Here is a 14,790-nt window from a genome sequence, read left to right as displayed (position 1 = left end):
ATCTCTACCAGTATTTGGGAACTTATACATGAAAAAGATAAGCTCACTTCATAATTAAATGACAAAATTTAGAAGTTTATTTTATGCAAGTAGTCATTAAACACAGAACCACCTAAGATCAGGGGTAATATAAATTAAAATTTTTCACCATGTCTAACTTGCCATAGAAATGGGAAAAAATACATTGTTTTGGTCTGACTTTTTAAAGTCATTTTAAAAATAAAAGCACAAAAAATTACTGTAGAGTCCATTTTTCCTTTATTATCCTCCCATAAAAATTAGGGTGATCCAACTGTACATCCTAAGAAACAATCTGGAATTCAAGTCTCAGGGGGAAAAAAAATCTACTTATTATTACTCTTAGTGATTTTCAAAATAGAGTTAAATAAGGCCAAATACTCATAAAAAATATTTCCCTCTTGTCTCATTAATTAAGCAGCTATTTAAGAAAATAACTTTATATAGATGTTTACAGTAAGCGTAAAAATAAAGTGGTTTAATTTGACAAGGGCAAGATGAGAACCTAAGTCAAGAGCAATGTTAAAATCTCAGGTGGAATATATGCCCAGTAATCTTTTAAAGCCAAAATGATTTGCCAAGAATTTTCATGCAATTTACGAGTGCATAGATTGTCTGAAGCTAGTTATAAAATTGGTTTCAGTCAGCTGGATCAATGATCCTCAACCTGAAAATCTCCCATGGCCAACACAAGTACTACAGACACCTTTTTTCTAGGAAAGGAAAAAGGAAAGAAGAACAGAAAGAGGAAAGGAAAAAGGAAAGGAAAGGAAAGAAAAAAGAAGGCCAGCATTTCTTTTTTATTACAAAGCTAGCAGTTCTGAAAAAACTGAGCAAAGCTGAAGTAATCCATTAAGTGCATAATGCACATTTTCAAAATTACCCATATGAAAATGCATATTTACCAGATTGCGCAAACGGCTGCTGCAGGGCAAATATATATGTATTTTTTTAATCTTAAAATCAGCAAGCCTGAAATACGCCAGAGAAATGAGTGAGGCTATTACCATCGATATCAATTATTCAAACAATACATGATAACTCTTTTTTTTTCTTTACTAGGGGTGTCTAGAAATAAAACCGTGGGTCTAGGTTGAGACTTGCTCTCTAACACCAAACCTCTACCAGGGAATGGATCACATGATTAAGTGACTTCAAATCCTATATCCATGATCCATGCAATGATATTGAACAGGGGCGTTTCTGGCTGTTTCTCACAACCTCAATATAGCTTTGTGTCCAAGAATCTTTTGTGTCATCGGCAAACAACAGAGCATTTGCTAAGCTGGGGATCGAAGTCAGCCAAAACATGAAGGCAAAGAAAGCCCTCTCTGCTTTTCAATCCTCAGCAAATCAGCAGGTTTATGTAAATAGAGCAAGAGCATGGTCCTCTCAAGGGTAAAAACCATAGCCTGAAGCATCAGGCAGTTTGTTATCCTGAAACACAAAGAACCTGTCAGCATCCTTCCTGACAGCCTCCTCCCAGAGCACAGTGGACACCTACTTCACCAACTAATTGAGCAAGCAGCGCTGTGAGCCCAGCATTAAAGCTGTGGTCACAATGTGCAGGCAATGCTCAGTCTGTGCTGAGCTCTGTCCTTTGAAGAATTTCCCTCCTGTTAATGCGTTTCTGCCCCCTTAATCACTGTAATACCTTCTCATCCCTTTGCAAGGTATGGCAGTGCCACTGTAATATAATTTCCAATAGAAAACCTTCTACTTGTTTAAAGAAAAAAAAAAAAAGAAGAAGAGAAGAGAAAAAGCATGCATGAACAGACTTTCTCACAAACAAATTTCCCAGAGACACACAGTGTGGCACAGTGGTGGACAAAGAGGTTGACTCTCAGGACTGCTCCATCCTTCTGTGTTCCATTTCTCTTACACAGGATTCCTCCACCCTGGACACTGAACCATTCTGTGAGGTAACAGCCGATTGGTCTAATGTTACAGATTCAAAAGTCCACAAGTATCTCACTAGTTAATATGGGTGTTTCCAAATATCCAACATGCAAAAAGGTATGTAGCTATATGCGCATGTGAGAAACAACACTGAAACCCCAATCTGCACTGCACGGTCTACAAAGGCAGAGCCTCTCACCTCTCCAGCAGCCTCCCCATCTGTATAACAGTCAAATCCATCATCATTCCTCACCTCTGTAACAATACACTACATTCCACAGTAAACACTCAAAAACTATACAAGAAGCAACTGACCTGAACAAAAATGTAAAAACAGAAAAGGAGTTATATGAGATCCTATTAAGAACGCTGTTGTGGGGCGCCTGGGTGGCTCAGTTGGTTAAGCGACTGCCTTCGGCTCAGGTCATGATCCTGGAGTCCCTGGATCGAGTCCCGCATCGGGCTCCCTGCTCAGCAGGGAGTCTGCTTCTCCCTCTGACCCTCCCCCCTCTCACGTGCTTTCTCTCATTCTCTCTCTCAAATAAATAAAAATCTTTAAAAAAAAAAAAAGAACGCTGTTGTGTACTATCAATGTGAACATAAAGAATGCTGTTTTCTAATAAATACTTCTTTAAGAAATAGCTCAATTTCAAGACGGTCTACTTCTAGTTTTCTACTAGATTCTTTTGTGGGGAAGGGATACCCATATCGTCTAGAACAGTGGAGAATTAAAAAGGAAAAAGGAAACAAAAAATTGGGAAAATAGCACCTCAGTAAGTGAAATCCTCTCAGTGCTTACTTCATCCTGTGTTCTGAGCCTGAAAACTATCACCAAAACTGACTTGGGCAACATCTTAAAGATTCTAAAGTCAATGGGAAAAAGATCTCAAGTAACACACCCTTGGACCCTTCCTTTCTAAGCTTCATGAAAATTAAATCCCACATATTCCAATGTCTACAGATGCCCAACTAGCACTACCCAAGCAAGCACAGGCTTTTATCTAAAGACAGAACGCTGTATACTTCCAGCAAACATTCATCTGTCTTTATCCTCACTGCTAACAGGAAATTAAATGAGAAAAACCAGCTGGGAAGCTGGGAGGAACAGGTCATCACAAACTGAAAGAGACTGTTTCAGTTTCCCACCTTTCCCTTTTCTCCTCTAGAAGCCAAAAAATCTTCTAGTACATCAAAAGCTTAAAGACTGATCCAAAACAATCATCTTTCTAACTTGAAGAAGTGATGCTGGTGTTCTGGAATAACTGCTGCAGCCAGACCCTGCCCCACTTTTCAAATCAATCATCTGCTACATAGACTTGAAAACTCTGTACTGCCAGGAGCAGCAATCTTAACCAGCTACACGGATATGCTAAGTATTGGCCCTGAGTTGACACTCTTACTCAAGCAGAGTGTCTGAAGCACTCTCACCACCATTTCCTTCTGCAGATGTTCCTTAAAAGCCCTCTTTGTGATCCACACTGATCCCAACTGTGAAAAAGACCCAAGCCAGCTTAACACCCAAACTCTAGTTAAGTGATGTGGATCCCTCTTACAGTTTTAACAACTGTTTGTGTAGAGCTTTCGTGCCATGAGAAAACACACAAAACCTAGCTGGCAGGGGAGGACCTATTTTACAAATCAGTGGTGGCCATCTGCCCTATGGAAGCAAAGCATGTTGGTTAGGACATTAGAGACTTGGGGGAGGGGAATTTCCAGCCTGCTCTCACTCTTACTGCCCCACTGTCCCTAGCTTTCTAGTGCTTTAGAAGGTGGGTAACAACCCGACCCCAAATCAACGGGTTCTTTCTAAAAAATGAATTCTGTGATAAAATCCCTAGTTAGTAGAGGATAACTGATTGCTAATGAAAACAACAGGTCCTCACCACAATGATTACAAACTAGAACATGGCTGAATATGTACATTTAGGAAACCAACTCAAATTGAGTTCAAACACTTCTAGAACACTCTGCCCAATAATCATAGGAAAAAATAACCAGTGACAGGCTGGAGTGAAGATTCCGCTCTCCCCATATGGCTGACAACAAACAAATCGCTAGTCTGATCTGGTGTCACATCCTGCAGAGCAGATTTCAAGCAACACTGCTTGCTCCCTCAGAAAACAATGTGCTAGGAGCCTGGGCTTTACAATAAATGGTTCAACCAATTTGCAGTGCTCACTGGAAATACACAGAATTCTCGATGCCTGGGCTGTAATTCTTATTTGGCAAATGATTTTATTATAAACTGGTATCATAGTGAATCCATTTTCTTTACGGGTTTTCTGCTAGTGTTTAATGGACTATCAGGATAATTTAGATTTCATCTATTTAAACTCATTCAAGCCTAGCTCCTGATTGTACAGTAAATGGAACATATTTCTATTCACAGAAATTAATGACAGTTAATTGTAGTCTGCAGTTCTCAATTTTGTAAAAGCAACTGTTTCACAGTTAAGCACCAAGCTACAGAATTTCCCACACCAATTACTTTTTTGTACTTTACAGGCATCCACATCTTGTAAGCCTTTCTTGTAAGACTAATGTATATATTCATATTTCTACCCATTTAAATATTTATTACCAACTTTTCAGAAAGAGGACTTAAATATAACTAAAGGGCTGGGAAAATAAAAGTTTAGTTGTCAGTCTGAACAGAAAGATGCTCAATTATTATGGAGTTTTTTAGCTAGCAAAACTGAAGATTAAAATTTCCTGTTTTACATATTTTTTTTACTTACTATTGGACAATTCTCTTATATATTTCAAATAAATCACAATGTCAACATTAATTGAGATTTATTAAAAGTAGGCTAAACTTACCATATGGATTTAGATATACAAACAAGATACACGACACATATTAATAAATACCGTACTGGGGCGCCTGGGTGGCTCAGTTGGTTAAGCGACTGCCTTCGGCTCAGGTCATGATCCTGGAGTCCTGGGATCGAGTCCCACATCGGGCTCCCTGCTCAGCAGGGAGTCTGCTTCTCCCTCTGACCCTCCTCCCTCTCATGCTCTCTGTCTCTCTCATTGTCTCTCTCGCAAATAAATAAAATCTTAAAATAAATAAATAAATAAATAAATAAATAAATAAATAAATAAATAAATAAATAAATAAATACCGTACTGAATTGTTTCTGAGACTGATATTCTGTTTAACAGAAATTTACCTCTGAGTTTTATTTACCAGACAACACAACAATCCCATGAGTGATTTCTCTTCTTGAGGGATTAGTCTTTCACCTAAGCACCCACACAGCTGTGTAAGAGATGCTTAAAGGAGAAAAAGGCATGAAAAAAAGCACCTTAAAAGAAACTTATCAAATCAAGACCCAAATGCTTGTAAGGCAAGCATCCAGAATTTGCTGCCCCACAACTATAACCACCAGAGTCATAGACTGACAAACTGCAATCCACACAAAAGAGAAGTAAAGGAAAACCCAAGCTACCCTTTTCATTCCTTTTTTCAACGTGATATTTACATCTACTCAACTGGGTCCTGAATCTTCTATAACCACATCATGCCCCATTCCATGGAATTCTCCATGCTGCTGCCCCTAACAGAGACGCCCTGCCTCTACCTGGTCCTACTGTAATTCTGTCCAAACTCCAGGACCCAAATCAAGGTCTTCATGTCTCACCCAGTATCACCAACTTGTAATCCGTCCTATTCAGTTGGCGTCTGCCCACTCACTGCCTGTTACTAACATGTAGTATTACTTAAGTGTAATTTCTCCCTACAAAATGAAGGATCAAGGACTCGAATCCTGTCTACCTTTGTATCTTGCCCTACACCTCACCTCCACAAAATGCCTTGCAGAAAGTTACAGATATAGAAGATCGCGTTCTTACGTTATTAGCTGATCAATTCGAAGCTAATACTATTGCTGACATCTAACATACCCCATTAAATTCTACTAGCTTATTCAAACACTATTCCAGGCCTTAAATTTAATTCTCTGCTTCACAGAAATCTTTAGTTAGTTTATATAATTTATATAAACCTCTAAGGGCAAATCAAACCTATTCCCTGACTCTCTTATTCCATCTGTACCTCTTCCCTCTCACCCTTCAATCCTTATTGTTTTAATTTGGGTTTTTGTTGTTGTTCCTGTTACTATTGTTTAGTTAGGTGCTTATTTTAAAATTAAAGTCAAAAACTAAAGATATTTTAAGAATAACTTAAAACTTGCAGTCAATTTCACATGACTGAATAAATACTGAGACCTCAAATTTTCATAACAGATCTTCAGCCCACTGTGAATTGTAAAATGTCAGTTTCTAAGTACTCAACAGGTATTTGGGGGGAAATTCCACCTATACAACAATTTCCAATAATCTATCTCCTTAGGATTCTACATGTGGTATTTTGCTTTAGAACATATACATCAGGGGCGCCTGGGTGGCTCAGTCGTTAAGCGTCTGCCTTCGTCTCAGGTCATGATCCCAGGTTCCTGAGATCGAGCCCCACATCGGGCTCCCTGCTCCGCAGGAAGCCTGCTTCTCCCTCTCCCACTCCCCCTGCTTGTGTTCCCTCTCTCGCTATGTCTCTCTCTGTCAAATAAATAAATAAAATCTTAAAAAAAAAAAAAACATATACATCATTCTCAGGCTAAAAAGTATTCTACTGGGGTGGCAGGAGGGAGTAGGTGAGATCTTGTCTGGTAATCTGCCATCCACCTGTCACTTTTATAATCAAAATTAGCAAAGATCTATGCAAGGTAGCAGTATTTAAAATATCTAAATGCCTCTTGATTCCCAAATGAAATGAGAGATTTAGTTTATTGTTTAGACCATAAGAAGTTCTGGATGTTTTCTACCCGAAGCTGTACTCAACACACTTCAAAAAAAATGACTGCAGCTGCTTTGAGCCAATATAACACTTAATGAGACTTTTACTTTTTGTAATCTGTACCTTGTAAAAATCATGTTTTGAACATCTGCTGAGATGAAATGAATCAGAACTCTGGGGGAAAAAAAATTAGACTTCTCCATTTTAACTGAAGTAGTAACAGACAAATCCTGTCGAGATTAAAGTTAAAAAATGAAGATAAATATATTCTACAAGAAACAGAATTCATAAACTCCTAAAACATTCACACACAGACTTACTGGGCACCAGCTACATACCAGCTAGTGTCAGAGATACTAAGATGAATAAAAATATTGTCCTTCCCTTGACAAGTTCACCATTCTAATATCAGAACCAGACATGAAAACAAATAAGTAACTATATGTCTGCAATAATTTTAACTGCACTTGGGTTTTAGTCTCTGAGCATAACATTCATTCCCCCACCCTTTTTTTAAGATTTTATTTATTTGACAGAGAGAGACATAGTGGGAGAGGGAACACAAGCAGGGGGAGTGGGAAAGGGAGAAGCAGGCCTCCCACAGAGCACAGAGCCGGATGCGGAGCTCAATCCCAGGACCCTGGGATCATGACCTGAGCAGAAGGCAGACGCTTAACAACTGAGCCACCCAGGTGCCCCTCCCCTTCTTCCTTAGTAACAGAATATCTGATGTCTAGCAGGGCCTGTGGCCCCTTAGAATAAAGACCACATTTCTCAGCTTCCCTTATAGCTGATTTTATAATATGACTGAACTCTGGTCAAGGGACATAAACTACAGAATTTCAACTTCTGGAAACTGATTACTGAAAAGAAGAGGCCCTGCTCTCCTTATCCTTCCAGTTAGCCTAAAGGCAAATGTATTGGCTGGAGGTGGAGCATGAAATAGATCAAAAATGACAATGGGGGTCGCGGAGACACATGAAGGTCGGTGAGTTGGTGTGGAGTTCGTCTCGGCATGCGTGGCGGTGCTGGGATGGATTCCTCCTCGTCTTCACCTGTGGCGGGTTTGGGCTCGGTGGACCCACAGCTGCAACATTTCATCGAGGTGGAGACTCAGAAGCAATGCTTCCAGCAACTGGTGCACCAGATGATGGAACTTTGTTGGGAGAAGTGCATGGACAAGCCTGGGCCAAAGCTGGACAGCTGGGCTGAGGCCTGTTTTGTGAACTGCGTTGAGCGCTTCATTGATACAAGCCAATTCATCTTGAATCGACTGGAACAGACCCAGAAATCCAAGCCAGTTTTCTCAGAAAGTCCTTTCGGACTGACCTCAGCATTACCTCTTTGGAAAAGGAAGGTAGTTCAAGAAATGAAGAGCGGTTGATGGGATAGTTGAAGAAAAGGCTATGGGGGAATTGGCTCCCATCTTTGTCACTCTTGGGACATCCTGTCATCTGAGAATGAACAAAGACCAATTTTGTGGTGGGGGGGGGTTGAAGGTCATATGTGTACTTGGTTGTGTTTTTTAATGCTAATCTTGTGAAAACAATTGACAGATGAATGGAAAACTCTACTAGATGCATATTACTGTATGTGGGACTATGCTTTCTCAAAGTCCCATTAACTGCTCCCTATAATTTTGATAGTGGAACTGCTTTCTATAATTTGATTGTGGGACCACATTAGGTAAAATCTGTCATTTGTGTGGATTCATTTCAGATTTCTGGGGAGATTGGCTATACATCTTTGTGTCTCTCAGAAAGGGCAGTAGTGGGAGAAGAGTAATTTGGTACTTAACTATAGGCCTCCTTATCTAGTGTTTTGACTATCAGCACTAGAAAAAAATCTATGGGATGTTCATACAACACACTGAGCTTTCTAGATTCTCTCCCTCCCTTATGCTGTGATTTTCTTTAATGTATAAGATATGGTCTTGAGGTAGTACAGGTAGGTAGCCTGAATGTCTAGAGGCCTTTTGTTATAAAGGAATCTAGCCAGTGAACATAATTCTCATTACTAAACTGCCATGAGGCAGAAGCTTATTTACCCTGTATATCAGGGTCCGAAAAATTCAAAGATGTGCCTAAATAGGTTATAAAGATTTACACCAGGCAAAAACTAACAGCAGTTTCAGGTAGAGGTGCATGTTAATGTTAATCAGTGTAGACTCCATTTATTGCATTCTTTTGATCACTGGAATAAAGGCTTCTACAAAATTAAAAAAAAAAAAATTACAATGGGAATGGAGGCCACATGCAATAAAATTAACAAAACCTTTGACTGTAGCTAAAGAACCAGACCAAGAATTTACTATTCACAATTCAGCATTTCTGGCCATTGTACACAAATATCTTTAAATTATTTTAAAATGGAGCAAAATAGGGGCGCCTGGGTGGCTCAGTTGTTAAGCGTCTGCCTTCGGCTTGGGTCATGATCCCAGGGTCCTGGGATCGAGCCCCGGATCAGGCTCCCTGTTCCTCGGGAAGCCTGCTTCTCCCTCTGACACTCCCCCTCCTTGTGTTCCTCTCTCACTGTGTCTCTCTCTGTCAAATAAATAACAAAATCTTTAAAAAAAAAAAAAAAATGGGGCAAAATATTTAAACCACATTCATGAACAGAGTGACATCCAGAACAATGATTTGGGGAAAACAATCTAATTTTTTTTTAATAGTTAAAGCTAGGAAGGAACAGATAACCCTAGCAAGTGTGTAAAAACATACAACACAGTGCTCTCAATTCAGAATGACTAAAACAGTTTGAGTAGATAGCATACTATTACCTTCCAGTAGGATTAAGAATCAGTCCCTACAGGCAGATAAAATAAGGCAGAACAAAGTCCACAACTGCCTCCCTGAAGAGACTTCACCAAGCTTCTAGTGCTGACTCTACCCCAAAGGTTTCACAAGTAGGAATAAGCTTCTGCAAACTGACTGGCATTGTGTGGAAGGCAGTTTGATGGTGTCTCCTGGCACCACTCAGGCGCTCCCTTTTCTTCTCCACTTCCACACGGGTTTGATTTTAGGACTTGAGAGAATATGTGGCTGCTCCTCCAACAAAATACAGGGGCCACTGATAACCAAATTTTCTGGAATGTTTTATTATTTATGAAAGTTAAAGCTGACCAGAATTCATACTACACTAAACTCTCAGATTTTACTTCATACTAGAAAGAAGGCATTCTCTCTAATGTCACAGCTTTATCTCCTCCTTTCCACGCCATTAACTGTAGATAAAAAACAGAGCACACGAATGTGTCTGATCCATTCTCTGAAGGGAAGATTTACTATCCAAAGGTGACACAGAGTCTCCTGCTCTACCTAGAGAACACTTCTCCAGTTTCAAAACCACAAATTCAGTCACTTGCAGAGGCCAAAATCCCATGGTACATCAGGGGTAATTGGAAAGAATTACAATGGCACTACATTAAAAATCTTTGGACATCCAGACATACCCTTTAACTCGGCAATTCTATTCCTAAGGAGAGTGAGCAGAAATGAATAAATGCTCACCATTGTTGCTCATAAAGGAAAACATCTGGAAAGAACCCTAAAATCCAACAATATACAACTAGTCACACGATGGTATCTATCCATTAATGCGGGTGCACCTAATGTTTTTCAGGCAGCAAGGGACTTTAACAACCTATACACAACTCTTCAAAAACAATTTTAAAGTCACAAAAAAAATGAATTAAAATATTCATCACAGTATGAGAAAAAATATTTATAATGTATGTACGTCTTTACTGACTCCTTAAATAATAAAATTTATCAAAGGTTATTCCCTTAATAACCTCCATAATTTCAAAGTTCTGATGAACATAAACAGTATTCTCAGATGTTTTCCTCTGTGTTACGTGCTATGGGAACGTCTGTGGCTCATACCGGTGTCACAGGTACTACCAAAATCACTACGGTTTGTTGCCTATCTTCATAACCGAAACATAACTGAATGCTGAGTGTCATTTGAAATGTAATGAAGTTCACAGTCTTCTGAACTATATTCACAGTCCCCTGGGTTGACCACGGACCCTTCCAGGTTGAGAATGCCAGTATTATTGGTATGAGAAAGCAGCAGTGATTCAGATTTATAATTACTGGCATGGCAATAAATTCAGGACATGTCAATTTCAAAAGCATTATTACAAAACAGGGAGTAGCCTAACCCCACACCTGTTTACTAAGGAAAGTGATAATACAACAAAATATTAACAGCAGACTCATGGTTTTGAGATTTTTAACTTTTGCTTATCTGAATATTTTAATTTTCTTCCCTGAAAATATATTATTCGCTCATCCAAAAGAAAAAAGAACAAATGCAGAAGGGGAAATAAGGGGGAAAGATAAAAAGAAAGGCCTATAGCCAAATTTCAAAAATACATTCACAGGGCAAAGGCAAAAGGCAGCAAGTGAATTCAGAGGCAAGAACATTGAAATGGGACCACTGCTCATCGGTTCAGAAACAACACTGAAAAGGGAGTTGGCGATTCATGTGTGGCTGTACCAGAGGCCACAGCACTGAGTATCCTAGCAGCTGGGGGGCGGGGGAGAGGGGCAAGTAAGAGAAGTAAAACATATGACAAAATTGCTGCTTTCTACAAACAAGTAGCCTCCACCAATCAGGACAGGAATACCAAAAGCACTGCAACTCCATGATGCCAAATATCTGCTTTCTGGATAGTTGCAAACTTCAAAAGCATTCTAGTTTATGAGCCTGAAAGATAGCCCAGGGTTTTTCTCCCTCAAAATGTCTCTTTTTCCAAAGAAGACATCCAAATGGCCAACAGACACATGAAAAAGTGCTCAACATCACTTGACATCAGGGAAATCCAAATCAAAACCTCAATGAGATACAACCTCACACCAGTTAGAATGGCTAAAATTAACAAGTCAGGAAATGGCAGATGTTGGCGGGGATGCGGAGAAAGGGGAACCCTCCTACACTGTTGGTGGGAATGCAAGCTGGTGCAGCCACTCTGGAAAACAGTATGGAGGTTCCTCAAAAAGTTGAAAACAGAGCTACCATACGACCCAGCAACTGCACTACTGGGTATTTACCCCAACGATACAAAAGTAGGGATCCAAAAGGGTACGTGCACCCCGATGTTTATAGCAGCAATGTCCACAATAGCCAAACTATGGAAAGAGCCAAGAAGGCCATCGACAGATGAACGGATAAAGAAGACGTGGTGTATATATACAAAATGGAATATTATGCAGCCATCAAAAGGAATGAAATCTTGCCATTTGCAATGACGTGGATGGAACTGGAGGGTATTATGCTGAGTGAAATAAGTCAATCAGAGAAAGACAGGTATCATATGACCTCACTGATATGAGAAATTCTTAATCTCAGGAAACAAACTGAGGGCTGCTAGAGTGGTGGGGGTTGGGAGGGATGGGGTGACTGGGTGATAGACATTGTGGAGGGTATGTGCTCTGGTAAGCGCTGTGAATTGTGCAAGACTGTTGAATCACAGACCTGTACCTCTGAAACAAATAATACATTGTATGTTTAAAAAAAAGAAGAAGATATTAGGAAGGGAAAAATGAAGGGGGGGAATTCGGAGGGGGAGACGAACCATGAGAGACTATGGACTCTGAGAAACAAACAGGGTTCTAGAGGGGAGGGGGGTGGGAGGATGGGTTAGCCTGGTGATGGGTATTAAAGAGGGCACGTTCTGCATGGAGCACTGGGTGTTATACACAAACAATGAATCATGGAACACTACATCAAAAACTAATGATGTAATGTATGGTGATTAACATAACATAATAAAAAAAAATGTCTTCTAGCCAGTACAGAGAGAAAACTGGAAATCTGATGTCCATTGTCCAGCCTGAAATGTGAGGTATAAAATCCCCTGTAAGGAAGAAGCATAACCTCCCCTGAGTGCTGAGTGCTGCTAGAGTTAATTCTCAAATACAAACCTCAAAACTTTAGGTGTATTTTTGCACCATGATCGTGGTAATTAAAACACTACTTTTTAGCTTTTTATTGTTCCCAACAATATAAAAACACAGCATAACAGGTGAGGCATTTTTCTTTGACATTTCCCTTCCCTCTACTAAAGAGAAAAAAAGTGTAATTATACAAAGTATTGTTAACATTCCCTCAATCAATCTGGTAATTGTACGTACAGTACCTATGTTTTACAATACCAGCACAAGAGGATGACAGGACAAGCATGAAAACTAAATACCACCTAATAAAAATAATAACAGCCTGCCTTAGAGCCTACAGTCATGCACAGCTTTACTAATGGAGCACAAATTACAATATTAATTAAAAGCTGAGAATAATGAAAAGTAACATACTGAAATAATATTAAAAATCTATACTATAAACTCACTCCATTTCCCCTTTTTAAAAGGAACTTAAAGCCATAATCAACCCCCACAACATTTTTTTTTTTTTACAATATCTCTATTAATCAGTTGAGCCACTAACACACCATCTGTCAAGCATCAACATCTGCCCAGCACACAAAGAAAGCCAGAACAATGCCTACAGCCTTCAGAGGGAATATAAAACAACTCTATCTTTGCCTTTTACAGTTCAGTTTACACATTTTACTAATTATCACACTAGACATCACTGAAGAGGTGTTCCTTGTAAAGGCAAATGAATAAGGAAATTTAGAAATATAAGTGAGAAAATAAATTTAGGGGTCAAATGAGTGAACAAATGTAGAATTTCTTTCATATGTAACATATAGTATGCTGCCTAATTAGTTTGAACACATATTTAATGGTAAAATAATGAAAAAGATTTAAAGGTACTGGATATTTAATACATTCATAATGATAAAGGTAGAAGTCTATCCATTTCCAGGCATTTTAAGCATTAACTTAAAAGAACCATGTAACTTAATGCCCCCATCTATTTCTTGGTACTTAAAAATCTATTAAAAAATTTATACTAACACAAACATATGAAGGAATAGAAAGCATATTTTTATTTTTGGTAGTGTCTGCGGCATTCAGACATCTTCAAAGCAAAACTCATGTACACAAGTATCTATTCTATAGTATTTAAATGTTTTACAAAAGGAAATCATTCTTATATACATACATTTTAAAGTAATTCAACAAACATAAACCCTGTTCCATCTTTAAATTCACAGACAATGTTTTTAATCTTGGAAAGTCTGGTTTTCTCAGCTGGTGAAGCTGTCAGAATAAATAGAAGGCAGCATCTGGAAAGATGACAAACACATGGGTCAACGTCAACTACAAGCCAATCCCTGTCAAGAGCGGAGCCAAATTCCTGCATTTCAATTTCAGTGATGCTCTCCAACTCAAATACCACCATGCCACTTCAAATCAAAATTGTTTCCTTTAAAAAAGAGCTTTTTACAAAACTGATAGAGTATAACAGATTAAACAACTCTTTCAGCAATTTCCTCAGCTACTACAAAGCGAGGCATCAATGTATAATTATAATAAAGGGAACATTTAACAATTAATTGAGCCAGAAAAAGCTAAACCTCCAGAGCTTAGGAGTTCAAACACTTGCTCACCAAGCATAAGGGCCAAGGATTTTAACATAACTGCAGGAAATCTCAGTCCAATTACACTCTAGGTAAATATAAATCTTGTTCCACTGTGACTGGGACCCTATTCGTCACAGTCCATCAGGCTGATTTTAGTGTCCAGCTTGGAGATTCAAACAAAAGAACCCCCACCCCCTCTGTTGTCTCTCCCCCACGCTGTGGTGTTAATCCAGTTCTTCCAGGTTCCGTGTTGGACAAAGAAGATCTCTGGAAGGCTGCTGGCTTGCTTTTATAACCAACCAACAAATAAGACTCCCAAAACATATCACACAACTGTGAGGTGATGAAGTCTCTGAAAATATTAATGATTTGTGCCAGTTTATAATGGTGACATAATTAACTGTTTTTTCCTCATTCAGTTTCTATGTAGAGGAGATGTACATACACTCAAAAAGAAAACAGAAATAAACATACAGGGCTTCAGAGTGGCATCATTTGGGATGGCAACTACTTCACAGGGAAATCTTCCCCACTGGCAAACTTCTTTTTTTTTTTTTAAGTAATCTTCTATACCCCATGTGGG

The 14,790-nt window shown here is 39.0% G+C and overlaps 2 protein-coding genes across 7 annotated transcripts in view; one reads left to right on the top strand and one right to left on the bottom strand.

The window, feature by feature from the left end:
* The window catches only part of RERE (arginine-glutamic acid dipeptide repeats), a 427,124-nt gene that overhangs the window by 234,316 nt on the left and 178,018 nt on the right, over positions 1-14,790 (bottom strand). The window lies entirely within an intron of this gene.
* On the top strand, positions 7,699-8,932 carry LOC123860108 (mitochondrial import inner membrane translocase subunit Tim8 A-like). The gene has a single exon (XM_045898778.3). It carries the CDS (start codon positions 7,728-7,730, stop codon positions 8,094-8,096), a length of 369 nt encoding a protein of 122 aa, XP_045754734.2. The 5' UTR covers positions 7,699-7,727; the 3' UTR covers positions 8,097-8,932.

This window comes from Mirounga angustirostris, unplaced genomic scaffold (genome assembly GCF_029215605.1).
Source record: "Mirounga angustirostris isolate CCGP_5_RB_7025 unplaced genomic scaffold, mMirAng1.0.hap1 SCAF_4, whole genome shotgun sequence".
Lineage (NCBI taxonomy): Eukaryota > Metazoa > Chordata > Mammalia > Carnivora > Phocidae > Mirounga > Mirounga angustirostris.
The sequence above is the reverse complement of the archived record's forward strand: the minus strand, read 5'-3'. Positions and strand labels throughout refer to the sequence as shown.